Source organism: Ixodes scapularis, unplaced genomic scaffold (genome assembly GCF_016920785.2).
Source record: "Ixodes scapularis isolate PalLabHiFi unplaced genomic scaffold, ASM1692078v2 PGA_scaffold11__112_contigs__length_91849675, whole genome shotgun sequence".
In the NCBI taxonomy this organism is placed as follows: Eukaryota; Metazoa; Arthropoda; class Arachnida; order Ixodida; family Ixodidae; genus Ixodes; species Ixodes scapularis.
Window position 1 is genome coordinate 56,885,448 of NW_024609837.1, and position 26,162 is coordinate 56,911,609.

General features: G+C 46.1%; 1 protein-coding gene across 1 annotated transcript in view; it reads right to left on the bottom strand.

Moving 5' to 3' along the window:
- LOC8029183 (peptidyl-glycine alpha-amidating monooxygenase) overlaps positions 1-22,315 on the bottom strand; it is a 68,595-nt gene extending 46,280 nt beyond the window's left edge. The window contains 7 exon segments of the mRNA XM_029966233.4: positions 1,426-1,474; positions 5,602-5,679; positions 7,451-7,536; positions 8,025-8,124; positions 9,132-9,186; positions 10,535-10,669; positions 21,964-22,315. Coding sequence (XP_029822093.3) covers positions 1,426-1,474; positions 5,602-5,679; positions 7,451-7,536; positions 8,025-8,124; positions 9,132-9,186; positions 10,535-10,669; positions 21,964-21,975 — 515 coding nt within the window. The 5' untranslated portion in view covers positions 21,976-22,315.
- Between the last annotated feature and the right edge of the window lie 3,847 nt (positions 22,316-26,162).

Sequence of the window (26,162 nt, forward strand, 5' to 3'; positions counted from 1 at the left end):
ACCGGAGCGAACAACAATTCTGCTTCAAACTCGCCAAATTTAAAACGGAGACCTTTGAAATGATTCAGCGGGCTTAAGTCAAAAAATAGCAAACGACCACACAAAGTGTGCTGCGATTGACTGCGGTAGCTGCTGCATTGTGGAAAGGCACGTTGAAGGAGATTTGCTTTCAGCCAATGAGCTGTACAATGTTTGCAATGGGTTTTGAGAATGGAACCTGAGCGGAGGCAGTGAGGAGGCGAGGGAGAACGTCGCCGGAGGGTATGTGGATGTAGCAGGAACGATGGGGAGGCAGAGAGTGCACTCCTTGTGATCACGTAGGCTTTTCAGAACAGCGGCACCCTATGAGGGGGAAGCAAGAGAGGGGGCAGCAAGGGAGAGCCTTGCCGCAGTTGGCTTGCATGTGTGAGGAACGACAGAGCAGTGTCTCTGCTGTGGAGTGCGGTCTTGCGTTCATACATAAGCATTTTTTGCCGAGCAGGGGCACTAACAGCTACCGCTGTAAAAACAGTGAATTGTGCTAAGTACTCCGTTTTAGATTTGCCGAGTTTGACGAACAATTGGGTTTCATTCTCGCTCTGGTTTGCAGTTTATGGTGAAATCGCCGTCCTGCTCGTGCACATGGTCACAAAAACTCGCGTAGTGCAGCTCCACATGTTCACAGAATTAAGTCCTTTGGAAGGTCGCCCTTTGGAAGGTCGCCCTTTGGAAGGTTACCCTTTGGAAGGTTACCCTTTGGAAGGTTGCCCTTTGGAAGGCCGCCCTTTGGGAAGGCCATTGACTGATGTTCACGCATCACCGTGCTGCCCTCTTTTTACGACACAAATACAGTCTCGGAACTTTTTGATTGCACCTCAAAGCTATAAGCCAGACACTCTCTAGCACATGCACTATCATTTGAAGGTCTGTACACTTCTGAACTGCCTCACTCCAACAATGCCAAAACTCAGATGCGTTCTACAGCTGTCCATCCAGAAAGCTAGAGGTCCCTCGAGATGAAAAGTTTGGGAACCTCTGGACTAGGAGGTGACAACATGTTTCTGTACCATTTATAGACCGACGCGCTGTTTACAAACAAGCGTACGTCTTTTGACACGAGATGTGGGTTCTATGCATGCGCCGAAACCAGATTCGTGTGAAGTAAAGCATCTGCACAATCGCCATGCTGACAGCTGTGCCACCGCAGCAACGTGACATCAGAACAGTGCATTTGTACGTATCCTCCGATCACAGCTTCCCACCGTGACGACATATACTCTCTGCACGCAGAACGGACAAACTCGCTCGCTGTATGGAACCCGTTTCGATTTCAGCGAGTCTGGGACGCTGTCGTAGCGCCGACATTGCCCAAAGTAGCACAAAGTTTTAAAATAGGGGTCTGAGCTTCCAAGGGCACCAACGAAACAGGAAGATGTGCCAACTTACGGTCGCATGTCGATCTGGATCTTGAGGCCGCTGCTGTCGTTCTGGCCAGCTGTGCAGAAGGTAAGAACGAAAAAATTAGCTGCGACCTCCCTCTCTAAAGTCCTCTAATGTGTGCAATGCTGTATTTAGGAACAATCGTTTCAATTTGCTTAGAAGACATTCAACCGTCATTTCGGGAGTGAAGAACCTATATTTTAAACAATTTGCCCGCTAAATTTAGCGGGGAAGCACTAACCTTTCGTCAATGTCACCGGTAAATTAATCGAGGAAACTGAATTGGTGCGTAGGTCATTTGATGCAGAATTGGTTTTTGGGTCACGAGACAGCGATTTCCCCGCTAAATTTAGCAGGAAACGCACGAGCAGACGGACGAATGGACAAACTTCTGGTATCAGGGGGTTTCATTAAAAATCATTCCCCGCTTCGAGAAATGAAACAAAATTTTGAGCTGCAAGGCAAGAGAAACAGCCCTACATTCTAAACTCTTTGCATCTCCTCACAAAGTACAGAGACACAGCTCAAGAATATTGAAAAGTAACTCATATTGTCAAAAGGGACTGATGCAGTGCAGTTTCTTTGGGCTTATTTATGTCATGTATCATTGCCTCAGCAAGGATCTGACAACATTCCCAAAAAAAAATTTTCATATACTATACTTAATGTTGTTTACTGCAATGAACAGTTTCATAAACCTCCTTTTTCCAACCGATAAACCCGACTAATAACTGCAACTTGGGACAAATAATGTTTAACTAATTTCTAGGATTGTGAGAATATTTGAATTTTCGAATAGTACTTTCGAATAATACGCTGTTCGATATTCGCGTGAAAATGAACTGTAATATTCACATTTTTCTGTGTTGATTCTGGCTGGTTAGCCCCGTTGAGTGCGCTTCTTAGCCAGCTCAGGTGCACTGCAGAGAAGCAACACCTGTGAAACTCACTATTTCGGGTGTTGCTTCTCTGCAGTGCACTGGTGTTTGTAGAAAAGCCTACCTTCAAAGCGGGATATGGTGCATGCACACGCTAGGAGTATTTAAAAAGAAATGGAAACTTTGTGAATGTTGATATCTACATTGCAGTAAAATTTTCAAAATTAAACTGTGGCTATTTTGCAAGAGTGTATGTTATGTAGTGATGTCCTGACAACCTGCATCGCTCATCTGTGTTTGGTATGCGTATATATATGGGTGGTTTCATCTCAAATCGGGCAGGCTAAAAGGGTCTAATTTTTAATTTTGACCAAAAAAATATATGTTTTGGGAGCACTTCTCAAATGTAGGAGAGCGCAAACCGCGTGTTTCCCAGATTTTCTTTTCTCGAGTTACGAAGCGTAGAAGCCGCAGTGGCAGAAGCTAGTATTTTTGCCTGCCATCGCAGGTCGCATGTCTGACACCCTCTGCTGACGCTAGTCTTGTTTCTACACCATTTTAACTTTTTCCCCCATTTAATAGGTACTATAAAGATACCTTGACGGGTTCAAATATTTGTTGAAATTTTATTATTTTCTGAAAATAATAACAAACTCGTCCCTCAGGTTGATTTTTGGTCAAATGTGGCAGGTCATTACTTTATACTTAAGGTAAATTTTCTTTCTTCAGCTCTTTAAAGAGCCCAAAGCAAGCCTATTATAGATATAATAATATCATTATGATCTGTCGACTAGCCGCTCCGCTTCCTTCACGTAAACGTTGTGAAAAATAACAAATGTTGAAAGAAATCTATTTTCTCAAAAAACCCCTTTTTGTAAACTTTTATTTTTAATTTAGATATAATAGTCGACTACAAGAAATAACAATCTAGAAATGTAATATTTTGGTTGTATGTCCTCTATTCGAGCCGCAATCGCGTGATATGTGTGCTCATTTGACTAAAATACCGCAACCTTACCGGCATTGTGCACCTCTACGATTTCGAAAATATGTTTTCATTTCTATTTACATTAACAAAAAGGAACGTAAAGTAGGCGGACTTGTGATATTCATTGTAATTTAAAACTTGAAAAAAGAGAGAAACTACATAAGCACACTACTAAACAATAAGTAACAAGTATATACAAATCAAAAGGCAACGCAACATGTCGAAAATTGTTTGTATATAGAACGATTCAAAGTAAACGAGGGTGGCTACTGATTACCCAGCCTATTACGATTGAATATTACATTCTCACACCATTCAAATTTTGTACATAAATCTTTGAGAAGTCTGCGCCGGGTTTTGTTATCCTCACATTTTGCTGATCGCCGACGGTTAACTGCACTGTTGAGCACCTCAGTAATAAAGAAATGCGCGCGCAGAACCAGTAAAAAACACAAGAAACATCGATAACACATTTTCCGAAGGCAGCACATTTTTTTACTAGTTCGACGTAACTGTGGATCAGTTTTCGCACTGTGTAGGAGCCACGAAGTCCACAGTTGCAGTTTCAAACATGCCGGCATGCACTCACTGATGATTTTCTAAATTTCGGGACACAAAGCGGTACGTCCATGTTTTGGCACGTGTATGCAGCAACTCTGTGCTTTCGCAGATCTTTTCTAGGGCAACGTTCAAGGTGCCTTCCTCCAGTGTCTTCCTCCACACGTGTGAGGATCGGATCGGTGTATTAGTCAAATGAGCACACATTTTACGCGATTGCGGCTCAAATAGAGGACATACAACCAAAATAATACATTTCTAGATTGTTATTTCTTGTAGTCGACTATTATATCTAAAAAAATTCAAATAATAAAAATTTACAAAAATGGGGCTTTTGAGAAAATTGATCTCAAACTTTCAACATTTATTTTTCACGACGTTTACGTGAAGATAGCGTAGCGGCTAGTCACCAGATCATAATGATACTATTATATCCAACCTCTTCTGCGCTGTCACTGCGCGACGCAGCAGAGGCTGGTTGCACTATTTCTCCACGGGGCGCTGTGCCGTCGGGGCCGAGATGCGCTTCGATAGCAAACCGAAACTTAAAAACCTGTTGAATTTGTGCGGTTTCTCAGAAAGCCGTAAAATGCTGCGCGTGCCTTCTATCGATCTGCAATTTGCTGATTTAGTGTTTTTTGATGATGCTGAGCAATTTTATAATTCAAACCATGCCCTTAAACACAATATTAAAAATGTGAATTACGCAAAAATAATTATGAACTTAGTTATCCCGGACTTTAATAATTTTCCTAAATAGGCCCCTGGCCTAGGACCAAGACGACACAAGCCTTTTTTCGTTGCGATGCATAGTTTTCGCAATATTGAATTTGCCCACCTTTCGTGAGACACCCTATATGTATATATATTTGTTTTTTGTTTTAAGATTGTAGAAAAGAGTTTTGCATAAAGCAAGATTTATGAATCCACTCAAATGTGTAGCTTCGAATTTCTGTAGGTGTAATTTTACGTCAAATCTCTCAATTTCTTACCACACTAATGTAGGCATTGGGCTCCTTGAAGCCAGCCCATAAATAGAGTTAAAATAAAAATTAACTGAGCTTAGAAGTGGACAAGTGGAAGCCTAGAAACTATCTTCAAGAGTTCAGCTGGCTTTTAGTAGTCACTGACTTGCCTCAGATTTGGCTCAACACATTAGTAGACAGATCTAAACCAGTAACCCAAGTTACAAACCACAATAACCTTTTTTCTTTTTTGTGTTTAAAGTTATTGGAGTTTAAAATTTGGTCCGAGAGGCTCTACTGGCCACACTGAAGACGTGACATCAGAAGTCATGATATGGGGCAACATGAGTGCAGTACAGGGGACACTACAGAAAATTAATGCTAGGGAAGCTCACGCCAGCAGGAACAAAAACACGTGCAAAATATTGCATTTTTTAGACTGCCCGCTTGATTTGCGAGTTACACTGCACGTGACGTCGCCCATTGGAGCAGGCGGGAAAATTCAAACGTTGACTTTGGCGTCTCCTTTACGTGCCGTTTTCTCGGTGGCTATTTAGAATTTAAAGATAGCATGCCAGAAAGAGTAAAGCCTGGGTATTTTGAAAATTTCCTTTAGTTTGGGTGGCCCAAAGATGCGCCAGAGCTCCCTCCCCTTTAAGCACGGTGAGACAGTGATGAAAGTCTAAAAAAAATATTCAATATCGGATTAAAAAATATCTGGCCAAAAACCACTACACGCCTCGAGAATTTGCTTCAAACTCAAACTCCACTCTATTCGCACGCAACTACTCACGAGGTAGCCTGGTGGAGTAGTGCACCTGGAGCAGCAGGTAGCGGACCGGAGTCTTGCGTCCCACCTGGAAGCCCACGTCTGCGGGGAAACAGAGATCAAAGCCGTTAGCCGGGCCCGGCGTGGTGCAAAAATGTGTTTTTTGCGAGGAACCAGAGAAGTAGGCTGTACAGCGGGGATTTAGGACGGAGTGGTGGCTGGCAGTGCCGGCTGCGTTTCAATGGGCCTCCAAATGAAATGCCACCTCGGCTCGAGTTCGTAACTCGGGTCACTCTGCCATGTCGAGTTAATGCCGCATGCAGGGGGCATGAGCGAAATTTTCGTAAACGGTTTGTCGAATGAGACAGCACTGGCAGCCACGACATTCGTTGCCAAAAGCGTCGCCACTCGTCTTAAGGCCTCATTCCTTAATGCAAATTTTCTCTTAACTGCGGAGGAAAAAGCCGTCACTAGAATGAGCCAGGTATTGTGTCAAATGCAAGACAAGCCCTCTATATCTCGAAACAAATTACCTAGGAAAAAGAAAACACCGCTGCAGTAAACTTTCGTCAGTTCGACCTCGGTTAATTCGACTTTTCGTTTAATTCGATCGTGTTCATAAAGTCCCAGCAAGCGCCCATACATTTCAATGGGAGGAAAAGTTCCATAGTTCGAACTCGGGAAGACTCTGCATCGGACAATTCGTCCCGAGCGAATGCGCGCGGGCTCACGTTGCACGGCACCACGGCAGAAAAACCACCAGCATACGGCAAAACACGAGCCCTTTGCTGCAAAGCCGAACGTGCGCAAATATGCGCCTGCTCCTCTACGCCGTTGAGGTGGACTGTAGCAAATGACACGAGTCAGCGCAACCAATCTGGCGTGGAGTAGCACGGAGAACACAGCACGTGGTCGGGCGCAGAGGCAGCGTGCGCGCTCTCAAAACGCTTTCTGTAGCATCGTGCGCGGTCCATCTTGCGCGCCGGAAAGCGTGGGTTTTTTTCTTTTTGTTATTTTTTTCTGTCGCCGACAGTCTGGCCGCCCGACGCCAAAGTTTCTTTCTCAGCGCGCGCTCTCAGAGCGCTTTTCTGTAGCATCATGTGCGGTCCTGAGCGCCAAAAAGTATGGGTTGTTTTTTATTTTTATTTTTTGTTATTTTGCTTTGTCGACAACAATCTGGCTACCCAACGCCAAAATCAGCTCGTAAAACTTTTTTTTTTTTTGCAGTGCGCAATTTTTTGGGGACAAGACGTTTACTTACACTGCTCTCCGCAGCATGCTTTTGGACACGCGTTTTAAGCGCGGACGGCAGCAGACCATCCGTGAGTACTTTGGGTAATAAAAGGAAGTTTAATTTTAACCGTTTTTCTGTCCTTTTTTTTTAATTCGATCATTCGGATAATTTGACCAAGCTTCAAGGTTGCGTCGAGGTCGAATTAACCAAAGTTTACTGTATATTCCTTTTCAATAAGCTTCTCTCAAGCCACTCGGGTGGAAACGTCACTGCAAAAGACAGCAGACGAGTATCCCCCCCCACTCTCCCCCGCCTGCTCGTGCACTAACCCTTTTCTTCAGCCAGCCAAGGGCAAGGATTTTTTCTTTGTTCGGTTTAAAGCAAGCCAGCCCGTTCAGTCCGACATTTCAGCAGGTTGGTTTTCTATCGCCACGGGGATGCAACGTAACAAAGCTGCCGCAATATTGTTTTTAAAGGTGCATTGCACCTTTAAACACATTACTCTCAATTAATTGGCCAAAATCTAAGTCATTGCACCACCCTTTTAAGATAGAGGCAACCCAAATTTTGCGCAAACGTGGTAAAAGTTGCCAGGTAATTCTGAGGCCGCTGCGCAGCCCGGAGCAGAAGGAGCCCGACCTGGAGGCAGCCTGGTTGTGGGGGCGTTCCTAGCCCAGCCGTACAGGACCGTGGGGTTCTCGCACACATTGTTGCGGTCGCAGTTCCTGCAAGTCAGACACAGAGGAAAATGTGCACCCTCTAGGGGAGGCCCAACGACGCTTGCTACGCAGCCCGTAACGCGTTTTCAAGAAGCGTGTTTAGCATCCTATCCCACCCGTGCGTCGAAGGCGTTCCCGAAGTGGCAACAAACGACATCGCAGGAAAGCGGCACGTCACATTGTCGGACAACACAATCCTGGCGGTGCATGCTAGAAGTCCGGCAGACATGCCGCCAGGGTCACGGCTGGCGACAATGCAACAGTTCTACGACGTCATCGCGGCAGAAATCGAGGGAACACATCGCCAGGAGGGAAGTGTGTAAGCTTTGAGGGTGCTGTCAGTTACAAGGGCGCCGTAAACACACCAGCAGGAGACGCATTCCGAGCACCATAATTGTGCCTCTAGAATGCTCCAGTGCAGGAGCCAGCCCTCTCAACCCGCTCACGGGCCCGCCCGGTCGCGTCCGGGGTGCGACGCGGGGCGACCCACCCACCAGGAGCCCGGAGAGAGGTGGTCCCTGTCGAAGATGTTCTCGCAGCCGATGAGCAGCATATGGTGGGCCTTGTCCCCGTCCAGCCGCGGCTCCAGGCTCACTGAAATGCACCGAGGGTCGCACGGGTCGGTGATCGTTTTCCAATCAAACCCCACCGTTTGGATGCTCCCTCGCCGCCACATGCCGTTACCGTGCCGAAAGCATTCGGTGTTCCACGAGTGCTTTCGTAGGAGCATTGAACGAGCGAAACCCAGAAAAAATGTGGGCATGCATCGTGGGGCCTTGTACGAAGGCCGATTGAGAAGCAATGAGACTGCATTTGTTTGTTTTTTTTGCAAGAAGATAGACGGGCAGTGTTGAGCCGATGTTTGTGAAGGTAATGCATCCGCATGTCTGAAATTTTAGTCGGGCCATACAAGTCTTTAGCATTCTGTCGCAGTGAGTGAAAGCTTCTCGTACGTGTTGTCACGGCGATGAAAAAGACATGCTAGTAAGAGTATGGCAGAGGCGCATGACTGGATTTTGCCTTTAAAGACTGGTGACTGCACCATTACACTCTTTGTGGAGCCCGGACTCATTGCTGTGCGAGTTCTGGGCATTTGCAACACTGATAAAATAAATAAAAGACTGCATGGAAGGAAGTTCTTTTCATATAATGAAGTGAACAAAGTCGCTGCTGCAATGCTGAAAGTGAAGTTGCAGAACATTCTTATACATTTCACTGAATTCTTTCTGAAACACACTAATATATTGAACGTGAAGGATGCTACCTTGAAAGTAAAAACGATAAGAATCACCCAATTTTGAATGAATTGGCTGATTCCGATCATTCAATTCACCCGACGCCTCCTAAAATAAACAAAACCCGCGCACTAGTACTTCGACATCATCGCAGTAAGACAAAGTGCTGGCAAGGATTGGGCCCGAATGCTGCTTCAGTGTTCAGCTGGATCTTGCATCCAGTCAAAGCATAGGAGGAGGCTTGGTGTCAGGCTCGGGCACAGTTGCTGGGTTGGTGCCATCCGAGTGCGACGAAGTTATGTGGAGGTAGAGAAGGCCTTTCGCAAGCTTTCATTATTCTAGGTGGAGTTTTCCGGAGACCCTTACCTATGTAGGCTTCTTCGTAGCTCAGGTCAAAAGCAGTGCAGTAGTGGTCACCAGCCTGCAAGGACAAGAGCATTCTGCCTCAGCTAACCCGACAGGGGCCCAAAAGGTTCAGCTCGCTCAATGCATTCACACTAACCAGATAAGACGACGCTGCCCACGTTGGCGGGTACCAAGAGCTTGGGTATTCAGACGACAAACTCAACAAACCATAATATTTGCTTCGCGAGTGATTACTTACGTGGTCTCTGGATGGTTAGCGCGACACAATTACTGCCGTGTACGTCGGGTCAAAATCCCGACGTAGGGCTTGTGAGCGTGCCTAGATTTCAGAGTGTTTTGAACCGCTCGATCGAGGCACATGGTTTGTGGGCTGCATTTGTGAAACGAGCCTAGAAAAGTTGACAAAAGCATCAACTGTCTGCAAGCGCCTCCGCCTGCTTTCATTCCCGCCACCCAACGACGCAATGCATGCACACTTGGGACCAGTCTGTGCAGGAGGCACCCGCCGTTAAATTGCAGACACTCTCTGTAATTGGTTTGCTTTATCTCTTCCGGTCTTGAAAATGGGAAGGGGCCTTTGTGGGATCCCCAGGACAACGGACAGGAAGAAAGACACAGACACAGCGCTGTGTCTTCCTTCCTGTCTGTTGTCCTGTTGCGCTTTTTAACCCTTATAGATCAAACTATCTGTGCCGAGTGAGCAGGGCTGATTATTCTCCATTTCAGGGCTTCAAGGTAAGTTCAAGAGTGCCTAGTTTTCTTTCTTTTTTTTTTTTTTTTTTTTTAATTTACCCTCTTAACATTAAATTTATTCAGTACCCCCCCCCCCCCAACTCCCCGGTGGATGGGGTCCCCCATTACTTTCGCCAATCCAGAAGGGGTCCATATCGTTTTTTCGAAATTCGTTTCATGGAATTACATTTCGTGGAGAACTTTTCATAGACACACATTTTATGGACACATATTTCATCGACACAAACGTGTCATTGACATTCACCACGCGAATTGCATGCTGTAGGGACATTTCGTCGAGCATGTATCACAAGGTTGCGTGTCAAACCATCCGGCCGCCCCGTTTACGCCTCTTCATGGCGACAGTCTGCGACAGCTCATTACAAAAATGTTAACACACCTGACCCACCGATACACGCCATGTTGCAGCAACAGTCTGATGCAGCTTATTACAAAAAAAGGCTAATCTGAGCTGTCAATGAAATGATTTGCCAATGAAATAATCTGTCGATGAAACATTGCACGTCAATGAAGCATTGTTTGATGAACTATTTGCCAGCGATCCAGAAGGGCTCTTCAAAACGTTGCCCAGGCCATTGGTTTGGGGGGCGAAGGAGGTTGGGCCAGTCTGGTCCTGTTGGGTGTGTGAAATTCCGGTCGAGGTCACTGACCTTTCTGGGCTCAACACCTGGCATGAGCAGCAGCATGTCTGAGCGCGTCCGATGCCTCGGGTACGGGGGCTCCCCGCGCCTCCAGAATGCATCCGCGCATGCCAGGGCCAAGCACAACAGGACGCCGCTGCAGCCCTGCATGCAGGCATGCCGGAGACGATGAGAATTTGGGACAGTCAAGCACCAGTGAAATGTGAACTCGAGCCGCTGGGCAAAACAAAATAGCTCTAAAAAGGTGGATTGCTGGCCTGGTTGATTGATCGACATGATAAAAAAGAAAGTGCAAAAAGGATGGGACAAATTCAGAGAAACACGCACACATGGGACAGATGCTGTCTCGTGTCTGTGTGCTTGTACAGAAAAAAAATTGGGGTATGTGTATGTTTATACAGTCTAGAACTTAGTTTGCCTCAATGGGCAACTTGTCTCCCAGCTATAGTTGAGCAATTAAGCCGGTGCAGTACAACCACTAGCCTTGGGTCTTCAACGTGCTTCACACAGTAGTGATACACGACCGCACGGCGGTGCGATACTCATCCAGATAGAAATGGGCAGGGGTGGGGATTGAACCCAGGATCCCTGGGTTTTCAAGCGCAAACTTTCACTCCACATGCTCCGTGCTGGTGTGCACTGGCCCACTTGGCCACCAATCCCCATGCGTTTGTATGACTTTGTCTTGTTGTCGCGTTTTTGTTCGTTATGTTGATAAACCACTTTGCCTACCCGAGTTGACGTTGGGTGTGGAAGGTACAATTGGGATTAATGTAAATCCCCGGTTTTGAACCAAAATAATCTGCTGGGAGAGTTGGTTAAACATAATGAATACTGAAGTGCCAAGGACAAAGAGAAGCAAAAAACGCAGACAAGACGTGCTCTTTTACTTGTCCGTGTTCTTGACGCAAGGGACCATGAAGGCAGTTTCGAAGTTTTATTCGACGATTGAAATGGATGTCAGGCACGTCTCAGATACTGTTGACCAAGTTCTAGCCCGAACAGAAGTTTGGCTGCCGCACCAATCGAGCAAACAGGCGCGGTAATAATAGCACCGGGAACGATGCCTGAGACCCCACCGAGGCGGCGGCAGAAAGGTGAACTAAAGTGCGCCGTCGAAGCGTGACGAAAACGGGCACCTCGTCTGGCGATTGGTTCAAATGATAGACGCGCTCTTGGTTTTGATTTCGGTGGTGAGATGTGATGAAAATTTTTTATTTGAACGTTGGATAATCTTTTTAAGTTGTAGTTGGGAATTAATAGGTTTCATACCGTGTATAAAAGCATAATCTGAAGCGATCCCTCCGTTTGTCACTGGTTGAACGTATCCCGCACTGCTACCTCGGGCGCGTAAAAAGCATCAAGCAACCATGGACAAAAAAAAAAAAAAAAAAGAAGGTATGAGCGCCGGGGGCGGCAGACTTTTGGTTTTGGTTTCGTGCGTCGTCTCGTGCTCGCTTTGCGAACTGGTGTCTCACCAATCATGCCGCGTTTATGTGCAGTTTTAGGTTGCGCGAAAGGTCGGCTAAAGACGTGCGGTCGGTCAGGCGACGTTAGTTTGCATAAACTGCTGACCGATGCAGAAATGCTGCGCATTGCTGCATCGGTCGCCAATCCAGAGTTCTGCGTCCTTAGCAGCATCTCCCGTTCAGTCGGCGTGAGGTCGCTGAACGGGAGCTCAAACTCGTTTGCGAGAGCGGCGTTGTCGTCCATTTCTTCCAGGTTTTCTTCACAGACCGCCGTGCACTAGAGCGAACCACAAAAACCACAGTGAGTGTGCACTAAATCCTACCGATGCCGACAGTGCTCCTTGACGTCACTTCTCTTTCCAGAGACGAAAAAGGGAAGAAATCTGAATGTTTGTTTTGGTTTCGCAAATTTATTTGCAGGTACAGAAATAAGAGTCACTACGTTATAGAAAAAATTGTGTGGCATGCCAGGACCCCAATGCTTCCGAAACACCTTCTTTTTAAAAAAAGATTAAATTGCCTTCATGGTCCCTTTAAGTGTTTATTACATAATAATGCCCGGTTAGATGGGATGGCACTGGCACCCGACATGTTTGTCATAAAATGAACAACTGCTTGCTGTTTTAAGGCCTTGTCGTTAGCCTCTATCAATATTCCACTACAATGAAGGGGAAGGAAGGCTGAAAGATGAAATTCGCAACCGCTGTCACCAACCGTTTCGTTTATCACGCTCAGTATAGTGCAATATTTAATTCCTACTAAACTTCGGTGGAGTGGGGTCACCATTTTCTGACTTGTCCATTTCCCTCAACTGGAACCACCTTTCATCATATTGGGCGAGGACTGAATTGCGAGTGCATCAGCATCCCCAACAAGCGGAACAACACTGCAATGCTATAAGGCGGTTCCACAAAATTACTTTTCCCTTCCGGTAAGCCACGTTCCACCATGTTGATGAACAGCGTCCACCACTTCCCCCATTAGCTTTCATGTAGACGGCTGTTCTCAGTGACAGGTTAAGAGTTCAGGGGAAACCCCTCCCACCTCTTTTCACTTTAGCAAAGCAAATGCTGGAGAGGAGGTTGCCTCCTCTCCAGCGTTCCTCTTGCTGAAAGAGGTGAGAGGAGTTTCCCCTTAACTCTTAGCCTGTCACGGAGAACAGTTATTGGCATCGTTTACTGGCGTTGGTGAAAATGACGGTAAGTATAATCTAGGACATTTTTGGGCCACACAAACCCATGCCTCCGCTTTTTTTCTCTTTCAGAATCACTTTGGTGGTGTTGTCTACCATAGCCAGTTTGGCTATGGTAGACAACACCTACCATAGCCAGTTTGGCTATGGTAGACTCTTCTATCGCTGGTATGTATAAGAATTTCAGAATCAAGTTAGCCAATGTTTTTTTTTATATCGCAGACTACTCTGGCTGGCACAGTCTGTAACGATGCGAAGTGACTCGAGTGATCCGAGAAACACCGCCTCCGCGCATAAAACAACAAGAGGTGAAAGTTCATCGACATGGCGTCTGGCAATAGTCTAAGCCGGAAATGTGTCACGTGAAATGAGTTGCGCAAGAACAGCAGGCTGTCTCCTTCAGATGCGGGACCTCCAGCGCGCGCTCATTGGCTTCCACCGCGCTTCTGCTGCGCGTATGCATTAGAATCCTAGGAGATGCCGAGGTATTGCCGAAAGTAGGAAGCTCAAGCTAGAGGTGGGATGACTGAAAGACCTACCTGCCATTCTCATCAGACTATATAGTACACATTCTGTACTATTTTAAAAACGAACAGCCCGTCAGACCGCTTGGAAGCAAGCAGCTAAGAGGAAGCTACCCTCATGTGCAGGGTGACCAGACGTCTCATTTTACAGGTTCATTTATGCCGTATCACCATTTTTTCTCTATAAAGCCAAATGTCCTGTTTTCGTGGGGACATGCACGATGCGGAACCAGTTCTAAGCACGGGAAAGAAAACTGAAAGAATGTATAATTGTCAGAGACAAAATTTCACAAAAAATAGACGTGCTATGAAAACGTTACCTAGTATGAAGTATAATGAGAGGTAACCAGTGTTGCTTAGAACTATCTCACATTACCTGAATCGGAACAAATTTAACATTTTCAGAAGAGGCTCATTCATATGATTTATGATTGGTATTCTATAGAAAGTGTTTTTATGATTATGCCTTTATTATTAGAAAACACAACTTACAAACTTTATCAAGCAGAAGAGTCATGCAAGACATATTATGCGTTTTTTAATAGAATGATTCACGGTCAACTTGATTGTGCTATGTCATGTTCCGTGAACTTCCACGCACCTATCCATGTTAATAGATATGCCTGTTCATTTTATCCTTTACATCAGGAGAAGCTATGTCCCATTACCTGCATGCAACTTACTTTTAATGACATGTTCACCAACTCTGTGGATATTTTTGTCAATTATGAACATTTTTATTTATTTATTATTTATTTTATTTAACAATACTGTCAGCCTTCACTTGAAAGCTGACAGTATTGTTCAGCACTAAGCTGAATCACTCTTGTACAGATAGCTACCATATCGTTTTTCAACCTTTTCTATAAGATTGTAGGTGTGGACGTGCGCATATTATGAATGTATAACTGTTAGTGAGCATGCTATGTTTTGTACCTAAGTGGCTCATAAAAAGACTTTAATCGTTTTGAGGCATGAAAAACCAAATAAATAAAAAAATATAATAGTTTCGAGCTTGATGTGTGGTGGCTCCTGCCCGTACATCTTGTTTGGGAGACTTTCTCATATTGCTTAAAAAGAAACTCCGGTCGAAAACGAAACCAAAATAAATGACTGGGGGCATGAAATATGATCACAGCCGAAACATTAGGTCAAAGTGAAGACGCATACTCCACTAAAACTGATTTTAAAGATGTGACCAGCTGTTCTTTAGCGGGCAGCAAGTGGGTTAGCTTTTAGTCAAGGAACACCGGTGCAGCACCCTTGTGACGTCACGTTGCGGTGGAGCTGCAATTGATCGGTTGTACCGCGTACTGCAGAACCCTTGTGACGTCACGTTGGGGCTCGATAGATGGATGTGTGTTAATGGCTATACCCTTTGTAACGGGCGGTAGCTTGCGCCACCTAGCCTAGTCTGAAAAGACAAACATATGATTCCTCCCCCCCCCTTCTAAGACCAATTTTCTCCCCCAACGATCGCCAAACAATGTGGGATATCACCAGGATGACCTTCGGAGATCGGGAAAAAAAAACTAAAAACATCACCCCCTGCACCAGACCCACTGGTGGACAGGGTTGAGACTTTGGGCCGGGAGGGAGTCCCAATTTTCCTCTCTCCCGCCTGTTCCCAGCTGTGCTAGTTAGTTGCGCATCATTCAATTTTTCCTAGATAATTTCCACCTATCTTCTAACCTCTTCTTTGTGACTGTAACCCTTTCGTCCTCCGTCCTTCCATCGTCACCCGCAAAACCCAAAGCCCCGGCCAAATCTGTTCCCCCTTCAGGGAGGGGAGGGCGAAGTCCCGAGCAGCTCAAAAAGAAGTGATCTAGTGTCTCGCTCTAATTATGGCAGGCGGCACACAATGTGTCTGTCTCCTGAAATTTAGCCCTCTATGTCCTCGTCCTCAAAACTCCTGTTCTCGCCTCGAACAGTAAAGAACTTCCCAGTGAATAGTAAGATTTCCCTTTCTTATGTCCTGTTTTTGTGACCTGTACTTTGTTAGAGCTGATTTTTCATGCATTCTTCTCTCCCACATTTTCCTTTCTGCTTCTTTCACTCCCTTCTCCACTGACGTAGTCTGCTCAGCCTCTTCACTAGTGAGTAGGTATTTAAATGTAAGCTTTCAGGTTCGGTTTGTCTATTTTGCATTTAAACTTTTCATGTATAAATACAGGGTGGACCTAGTCACCAGGCTCAATCTAAAATGGACCGTAAAAATCGACGCCTGCATGTAGCAATCAAAACTTTTCGTCAAAGGTGTATTTCACAGGTTGGTTTTTTTCTTGTAAAAGTACAAAGTGTAGTTCTCTTTCTCTAAAAAATAAGGCCAAGAAACTTGCCAGGGTCTACGGCGGGCAAAAAGTTTAGATTGCTACGTGCAAGCGTCCATTTCTACGGTTCATTTTAGATAGAGCCTGGTGACTTGGACCACCCTATACTGATACACCTTCCATGCCCACTGCGTATCATCCATTTCGGTCAACCTTTGTTCAAATTTCAGTTTACTAATTGCCTTCCTGCTCTCAAAAGACGACCATCCCATGTCCCCCTGTACTCCCTCATTTGGTGTCTTTCCATGTGCTCCCAGTGCCAATCTGCCTACGCTTCTTTGTCCAATTTCTAATCCTGATTGAATTTCTGATTTCATGCAGAGTACCCCATTGCCAAAATGCAGTCCAGGTGTCATCACTCCTTTCCATATACTTCATAATAGATGAATTTCTTTTCCCTTTTCTAATTATATTCTCCTCATGTTCCTCTAGATCAGTGGTTCTCAAATGGGGGTCCGCGATGGCATCCTAGGGGTCCGCGATCCCCTGTCTCATCAGTCAAGCCTGGCAATATAAGTTGCCTTTTATCACATTGAGAAGAAACGTTTCAATTTTCGGGCGAGTTCTCTCATATGTATGTCACTGAGATAAGTCTACTTCCCACTAGAAAATAGTTATATTCATTTATAAAATCATTATCATAATTAATCTATACCTTTCTATTCCCCTTACCCCAAACGGGGTCCTCCATCATCTCCGCCTATCTACAAGGGGTCCGCGAAACATCAATGGTTGAGAACCACTGCTCTAGATATTTCTTTCCCTCATTGAGCCAGACTCCCAGATATTTGTAGTTTTCTACATGGTCTATTACAATGTCTTGTATCCTCAGGGGTTCCCTCTTTTCGTCGTTAAACACCATTGCTCCAGACTTGTTGCCACTAAAGCTCATGCCCAAGGTGTCCCCTTCCTCTCCACATCAGCCAGCTAGTTCCTGTAACATATCATGGTTGTCTGCCATAAGTACTACTATGTCGTCCGCATACATCAGTCCTGGTATTACCTGTACTACCAGGACTGATGTATGCGACCATGATATATCTCCCTCCTTCCATATAACTCACATCAAAACCGAAGTTGCTCTGCACTAATTTCTTTTCCATTTCACTGAGATATATCATGATGAGCAGGGGTGACAGTGGACAGCCCTGCCTGAGCCCTCTTTTTATTGCTACAGGTTGTGTAATTTCTGCGTCCCATGTTAAACTACCTTATTACCTTATTGTCTATGTACACCTGCTGAAGAAACCTAACCAAATTTGCATCCAAATTATACTACTCTTTCAGCAGACTCCAAAGTTTTTCCTGGCTCACATTATTGTATGCTCCCTTGATGTCCAGATAAGCTAACCATAAAGGAGTTTGGTTCTTCATTGCTGTTTCTATACACTGAGTGGTGACGAATAAGTTATCTTCCAGTCTTCTATTTTTTCTAAATCCATTTTGGAGCTCACCCAGTATTTGCACATCTTCTGTACACTCCTCCATTCTTTGCTTTACCATCTGCATAGCTAATCTGTATAGGAATGAGGTTACCGTTATCAGGCTATATTACTTAATGTTATCTTTGTTTCCACTGCCCTTATATATTAGTCTCATTTTACTTAGTTTCCAATCATTGGGTACTTCTCCCATAATTACTTGATTAATCAGATGCCGTAACTTCAATTTGCTTGTTTTTCCTAGCATCTTTATGAGTTCCATAGGTATGTCGTCTGGGCCTGCCACTGTACCTACTGGAACCTTACTTTCTGCCCTGCCCCATTCTTCTGCGGTTGTCTCCATCGTTATACTATTCTGCTCCTCCTCTACACTGCTGCTGTCCGTGCTATCCACTGCCCCCTCTGCTCAAGCTGGGAGAAAGCCTCTTCGATTGTCTGCCTAATAGATTCCCGTGCCTCCTTCCCCTCAACTCTTCTCCCCTCCTCTGTGGTCAGTAAGTGTTGGATATCCTCTGTCTTTCTCCTCTCCGCTTTAATGTGCTCCCAAAACCTTTTGCCGCACAATTATCTTTTTTTATTTATTTCCATCATCCACTGCACTCTTGCACTCCCAATTTTGACCTGTTTTAAAGCTGATGCCTCCCTTTTCCAATCATGAAAGCTCTCTCATTTCGATGTTACTTCAGTTCATGTCTTCGTTTTTGTTTTCCTCTTTGTTTAATTCAATGCTTCTCTAATTTTCTTTTAAAGATTCCTATTAAATCCTCATACGTCCATTCTTTTTCTGGTTGTTTCGATACTATGTTTTCAATACTTTTTGAATTAGAGCTTCACTTAGTTTTGGTTTACCCGCTCGTTCCTGGGCTTGTTGTTCAGGTTCAGATGCACCAAATTTGACTTTAATCCTTTTGTGGTCACTCCCTAAGCTTCTTGTACCTTCCTCATCTATTTTCATACTTCCTAGCCTGTCATACAGTTTGTGGGACATGAGGCTGTAGTCTATTGCTGAGTGTGAGTTGTTTCGTTCCCACATTATTTTCCCGTCGCATTTTACTTGTGCATTAACAAACACTAGGTCCAGGGCATCACAGAACTCTTCTAGCAATTTTTCCGGTTGTATCTGTGAATCCGTCAAACTCTTCTACGTGTGCATTCGTGTCTCCTATGATAATTATTTCCGGATTAAGGACAATTTCTCTGATGTCCCTCGAAATACATGTAAAGTGTTCTGAATATTCCTCCCTTGAGTCATTTCCCGTGTTTAGGTAAGCAAACCCCAGAACACTGTTCAGACCTGTTACCCTGCTCGTCAGCCATAAGTGCTCCCTACAGCCTTCTTCCCCTTTTCCAGTCCTGCCCTGTTACTAACACCCCTAGGCCTCCGCTTTTCCTTTCCCCTGCCCTCCGGTTGCAGCCCCCCCCCCCCCCCCCCCCCCAAAAAAAATTACCTGGTAGGTAGGGCGGTCCCTCCACATCCCTAAAGTGTGTTTCTGCTATACCGTACGGCTGATGATCAGTGCTGCCATCCCTCTAGCAGAGAGTTTCGGTTTTGCCGTAGCCCCCAATCTCCAAATACAACAAGCCAAACTTTGAGCTGTGATATTTATAAAACTATACACAATATTGAGAAGAAACAAAAATTATCAACTTGTAATTCAAGGACACTGCTTTAGAAGAAAACGGTCGTAATCCCAAATTAAAATATATTGACCGGAGTTGCCCTTTAACTTTGGCAGGCTTTGGCTGGCAACATTTCTTTTCACTGTTTAAAATGAGAAAGAAAAGCATTCATGCCCTCAACAAGAAACTCAGAAAATATGAGTTTTTACATTGAACTGCATAGTAGTAGCAGAGCATTCTATCTTGCCTCGCTTGCTCTCCCCTTCCCTTCCCCCTTCCCCCTTCCCAGTCCCATTCCCCCCCCCCCCCCCCCCCCCCCGATGTGCTGTTTTCTACTCCGAGAACCCCGCTCAGGCGTCCAAATGCGCCCCAAATGCTACCTGACCCATATTCCAGACGTCGATTCGCCGAAAAGTGGTGTCACCGACTTTACACTTTGGCCGCTCATCGTCAAAGATTGCACAGAAGTTGACCAGGTCATATTCAGGGATAATGTTTCGGCCATTACAGCTGTGCCTTGCTCGTGTATGCTCGTTGATCCCACCAACCACGTGGCTCTGGGCGGACGGCAAGCAACAGCGTCCTGTCTACGATAAACTCACTGGATCCTGGAAGCGCCAAGCCCCCGTGCGGTCGCCATTTTGGTCCTTGGAATAAACAGTTTCAGATCACAATTCGCCGTGACAGGTTGCTTCGTAAAGACATATCTCGTACACCGAGATTTTGTTATTCACACACCGGCGAAACAAGTTTGATGCTTGATGGCATTAAAAAATAACTTTCCTGTCTTGAAATATGCACAAAGAACAAAATCATTGTAAGAGATCTGCAGAGATAAGCCACATTGACAAGTTGGTTGCATATACACTGCCAAAGACTTGTATTGGCGATGACCACTTTCGGTACGATGATGCACCGTCGCAATCTTGGCACGGCTGGTTTAGAACGACCCTTTCAAAGTTTCGAAGGTTTGAAAGGACCAAAATGATGATTGCCATGGCAACAGATACCTCCAAAAACGTCTGCATGCCACACTGCGCACGTTGCATTCTGGGACCTATTTGGCCATGGAGAAGGAGTGGCACGGTTTCAGTTCCCCCAATGGACGAAGCAGCGCATATTAGCACCGCATGAAAATAAAGTCAGCGCTCACTGGCATTGCACCCATTCATCTTCAGGAGAGTCCCCATTGAAACATGAGCGACTTCCGGTGGCCGTATGGACGTCCCTATGCTTAGTGATGAATAGGAGTACGGCTGGCCAGTGGCTCTATCTTGTGGCCTTCCACGACACCCCCCTTTTCGTGACCCACCGTGACACTCCCTGGAGCGCTGCACCCGGGGCGGTCTGCCGCGCCGCCCGCCCCGCCTGCCCTGCCCCCCCCCCCCTCTGTGGCGCCACTGCAGCTGGCCAAGTCCCATACTTTTCTGGCGGCCTGTCTACCACTTCAAAGCTCAGCATGACCCTCCGAGCTGAAGGATAAATTGAGAAGCCTAGGACATTGAGGATCGAGATAATAGAACAGGATGATTGGCCCAGTATACTTCTACTTCCATGTGCTATCGTAGCCCTGCGTTCACCTCCACACAAACTCTGGTACATTGGGAGCCAAAAAAAAATGCACCCCAGCATTCTATCCGTATGGGTAGGCAACACCTACAGTATTATAAATTTAAGGAAAGTCACATATTCGAAAATGCAAGCACACTACTTGGTCATGACAGGAAGTCGGGAAGTGAGATCGGCAAATTGAAAGTGAAACTTAGTGACCAAAGGGTTCTCAACATGCTTTGCGCTGCACTGTTCCAAGGATTGCTTCGATTTTGCAAGAGGTCTATTTATTGCCTTGAGAAGTTTTGGTTGTCTGTAAGTTAGTATCTGTTTGTATGCTGCTAGCAGGAGGGAAGGCAATGGCGCTACTTTTGCCAGGATCCAGCGACTTTAGCCTACGAGGCTACGACATACTGGCGTCTAGCTGACAGTGACTGATGGAAGGATGCTACAAGTTACGAATATATGGGGCTCGCACCTGACGTCACTGAACCATGCTGGTGATCATCCCCACTTGCTCTTGCTGAGAAAAACTAATTCAATGGTGCATATTGTATGATGCAAAACATACATGCTCAGCGAGGCACCAGAATGGTTGCTGACGCGACTGCAAGTCGTATGTAATTTTGTACTTCTTTTGCTGCCCTCGTCTGTGCTGTTTTTGTTTGCACAGCGGTGCGAAAGTGGAACCAAAAATAAAATAAAAACTGGCAGAAAGGGACAGTCGCTGTGATTACTGAAAGAACAGTTTGCTCTCCTGTCAAAACTGCATCGTTGCTGTCGAAACGCTTTCAAATAAAAAAAAAAAAAGTATGCCATTAGACGGGACGTGTCGTGTGCTTGCTCTTTTCTTTATTTTTTATTATTTTTTTTTTTTCGTGGTTTGTTGGCGACTTTTTCTGGGACAAAAATCTAAGCCGAAAGTCGTGACGCCCACCACCGCGGTGCGTTATCTTTCGCGCGTCGTTTTCGCTCTTCCGTGCAACGACGAAGATTAAAAACTAGGGTCCGCCGGCCGACAGAAGCCATCGCCACCCGTGTGTCAAGCGCGCAGCTAATCGACAATCCAAGCAGGCTTTCCAAAAACCCGACAGGTAGATCAGGTAGATGCCCAGATGGTATCTTCTGCCAGGGGGCTGCACTGGCGCAGGGATGTTTTCCCGCGGGCCCAAGACGAGCCCCGTAGTCGTCCTCAGCCCGTGATGTGTCCACGATCACTATTACCGGATACACACGGGCGAAGAACAAAAAAATCGGGGGCAAAAGCGGACCCCAACGCAACAAGTTCGGGAGCATATTGAACGACCCACCTTGAGGGCCATCGCTGATCAGGCACTACCGCGGCGGCTCTTGGAAGACGGTGTGCAGGAATGGTTGGGGGCGCGGAACAAACCAGGCAGCATCATCACGAGGGTCACACAACGTTCCGATGAGCTTTGGGACGCTCCATACGTCGGCTTATTCCAGACTAGCGAACTACTGAGCGATGGGGGTTAACGCGCCGATCACACCGAACTTTATGCCTGCGTAGGATTGTCTAGTAACCATGGGCGGCTTGTAGGGGGCCGTGGTCGTCGCTTGCCCTTCCTCATTAGCCTCAACGGGCAGCGAGCGTTTAGTTAGGTTTCTTGGCACCAGAGGCGCAACATTACGTCCAGAGCTACGCGGAGCTCACTGTGCACATGGAGAGTACTTCTAACCTCCTTGACTGTGCATCACTGTGGCTCGCGGAGCTACAGGGCTACACGGGCTACAGGCGCTACAGGTCCGGAGTGAACCCAGCGAACCCAGCGAACGTGTCACGTGCATCACGTGCCACAGTTCATCGACCCTGGCTGCCTTGGTGATGGCTGGTTCGAGTCTTTTCCGTCAGCTTTGAAGTATTGGCGCGATCCATAGTCGCCGTTGGTTCATCTGGCTCTCTAATCGAACAGTGGATCAGTTGTGAACTGCACGATAAAGGTAGGCAGAAGCAAAGCCCACATCCAAACAACTTCTCGGGCAGCACTCGATGAACGGTCGGCTCTTTCTTCGGCGAGGAAATGCGACCTTTGGAGTTTACGCTACTCGTTTCGGAAACATATGTATGAGCGCGCACGTCGCAATATCCCAAACGTGTTTTATTCTCGCTAACATACTGAAGTGCTGGCAAATATCTACAAAAACTTTGAAACTTTCGCTTACCAATTCAAATTAGATCATTTCCTACCGCGGGATTCCGAAACACGCTGGCTCACAGGTTTCGAAATGTTTCTCATTAGGGACTTCCAGCAACTCTTTAGCAAACCGTTAACGTGTTCCGCGTACCCGAGCCTTTGACACATGCTTTTAGGCGCGCGCCCGTGTGGTACGACTGTTTGCTAAACTGTCCAGGGCGGGTCAGAGTTAGCTCCGTTGAGTGCGCTTTTCGATCGGCACTGGAGCACTGCGGAGAAGCAACGCTCGAAGCGTGATTGCTGCAGTCCGCGCTGCTTCAGCGAACAGCTGTGTAAACATCATACAGAATGACGACAGCACTCGGTCGTGCGTCAAGCATTTTGTTTTTGTCTATTTTATTTCAGGAGACAAGGGCTGGAGCCGCATTTCTGTTGTTTTGTTTTTACTACTGTTTATATTTACAAAATCAAATATTATTTGCATCAAGTTCTTTACTTGGCATGTGCAATCACTTTTCCTTCCCACTTTATATTAACAGTAGGGAGTTTTAGTGGCACGTACGCAATACAATTGCGGGTCGGAAATGCACACACGTAAAACGCAATATTGCGTTTTACAAGGATACACAGCATTCCAAATTGAATTAGCGGAGAATCATGCATGTTTATTATATCTTTACCCTTTCTGGAATTATCTCTAAATTCAGGATAGTTATTGTGAAATCAGCAAGTGTAGGCAATGCCACAGCCATTCAGATATGCTCGCGCTTCTCAATGCCATGATATAATTGGCAGGCAGGCTTGCACCTCAAGCTGCCAGTCTAGAAAACGGAATATGCCGTACGTTTGTTTGGCGCTGCTGCACAATTGGGGCTGGAGTGAGTTTCAAAAGCATTCATTTGATGCCTTAGAGCTTCTTCTAATTGGTCAGAAACAAATTCTACGGCCCAAAGAGTGAATTCCTGCCTGCCGCTGGTATCACTTTTTTTTACGATAATAATCCTTGGAGGAGGGGAACAAGGGGGACAAAAAATGAAGGACAAACACAAATCTCAAAAAACAGCTAGGTGTCTGGTGCGCGACTGAAAGAGTCTGCCTGTCCTTAGTGTTGAACAAGGGACCTCTCCATTTCTAGTGGAGCACTCTACCAACTGAGCTACCCAGGAGCATGGGCGTCGGCAGAGGGGTGCAAAAGGGGCAGTTGCCCCCCCCCAGCAAGCAGGGTGACCGCTAATCGAGAGTAACTATCAGAACTATCAGGAGATGCTTTGCCCCACATTCCGTGGAAGAACGCTAGGGCCATAATTCACTGTCTGTTTGACACCAGGGAAAGGCGCGTCAGAGACCGCCTTTCCCTGGTGTCAAACAGAAGACAACGATGGATTTCTCCATCGGTTTCTTCCTGCGTAAACGACCTGGTTTCGGAAAATTCCGCTTAATGTAGGATTCACCTTCAACTCATCTGTTACAGGTACGCCTAGTCCCTTTTTTAATTAAGGATACCATTTTCAAATAAAACTAAAGTTGACCAGCTAAATTAAATACAAGACCCGCATTAAGATAACAGACAGCATTCTAACTTTTTTTTTTTCTAAATTTTGAAATAAAACGGGCAGGGGCCCATTTATTTATCTAAATTCTCTTAACTGTTGTTTTAAGTTAACGTGAAGAAGGAGAAACCTATCGACGAAAAATTTATAAATATATGTATAGCAGCGCATTTATTTTCGAAAAGCTCACCCAAACGTTAGTGATGCGAGGTAAAGCCTGGGTTAAACTTCAGCTATAATCAATTTTGTTGCAGTAGGTAGGCATTGATCAGTGTTTATACCCGGAAATAAAATATAATTGGGGACCTGCATTTGCGGACTTTGTATTTGGGGTGTTGGTGCCTCCCAGTTTGGTACTCTTTTTATAAATATAGAGCTTTTATAACTTACCGTAGAATACTGTGCATCCGCCCATACCACACTAAGCGCCCATACCCGAATTTGTAAGATCTGAGAAAATATGCACAGTACATTGATATGTAAAATTGATGACCGGACAAGTGTCCATCCCCCATTTTTTTGCGATTATCTCTAAATTTTGAGTGGGCGCTTTATTACGCAGAAGGCGCCGTGTAGCCGAGCTTTCGGTTGCACGTCAAAAGATCCCCAGGTGGTCGAAATTAATCCTCAGGCCTCCGCTGGGGCGTGCCAGATGCCCGTCGTTGGTTTGGCACGTAAAACCCCCAAATTTGATTTTGCCCGGTATTTTACGGTAAGTTACCTATTGTCACGGGTGGTGACCAAAAAACAGGAAATAAACAGGAAGAAATAAACCTTTAATGTGGCGAACTTGTGCCAAAAATAAAAGGGTACAAAAGATAATAAGAGAGCGTCGCGGGCGTCGAAGTCGGCGTAACAGCAGAGTCGAACGCTGGGGCGAAACTGACTCCTGATTGCCAGGCGGAGCCGCTTTTGTACACGCGTTGGCTTCTGGAGTATTCGATGTAGAAGGTTCGACGCGTAGAACATTCCAACCTCGAATCAGCTAGACGGTTCTCGAATTTACTAGAACATCACATTACAGTGTAAACAAAAATGCGTAGCCGCGGCCAGGAATCGAACCCTGGCCATTCGCGTGGGAGGAAAGCGCGATAACCGTTGGGCTACGGCCGCGCTGCCTACTTGGCGCGTGGCATTACTCCCCCCTTAAAAAGTGCATCGCCTCGATGCAAAACAAAACAAAACAAAGCACATAAAAAGAACGGCAAACTAAAGAGTCATTTGAAACACATAAGATCCACAGTCCTATCGAGCGTAGTACGGCTTCAGGCGCACGACGTGGACGACTTCAGGTCGTGGTGGGCAGCGTGATGATGTTCTTGTTCCGTCGGGCATCACCTCGTAGTTCAGCTCGCCGAGGCGACGAAGTACCTTGTATGGTCCAAAGTACCGTTTCAGCAGTTTCTCACTGAGGCCGCGGCGACGGATGGGCGTCCACACCCACACCCTGTCTCCGGGCTGGAAGTGAACGTCCCTGCGACGAAGGTTGTAGCGGCCCGCGTCGACGCGTTGCTGGTCTTGAATCATGAGTCGGGCGAGCTGGTGGGCTTCTTCGGCGCGTTGAGCAACCGCCTGGGCGTCGTCGCTCTCATTGTCAGATGGCTCATGGGGCAGCATTGCGTCCAGCATGGTCGTTACCTTCCGACCATGTACCAGCTGGAAAGGTGTGAATCCAGTGGCCTCTTGAACCGCCGTATTGTAGGCGAACGTGACGTAGGGCAACACCTCGTCCCACGTCTTGTGCTCAACGTCGACATACATAGAGATCATGTCGGCGATTGTCTTGTTGAGTCGCTCCGTCAG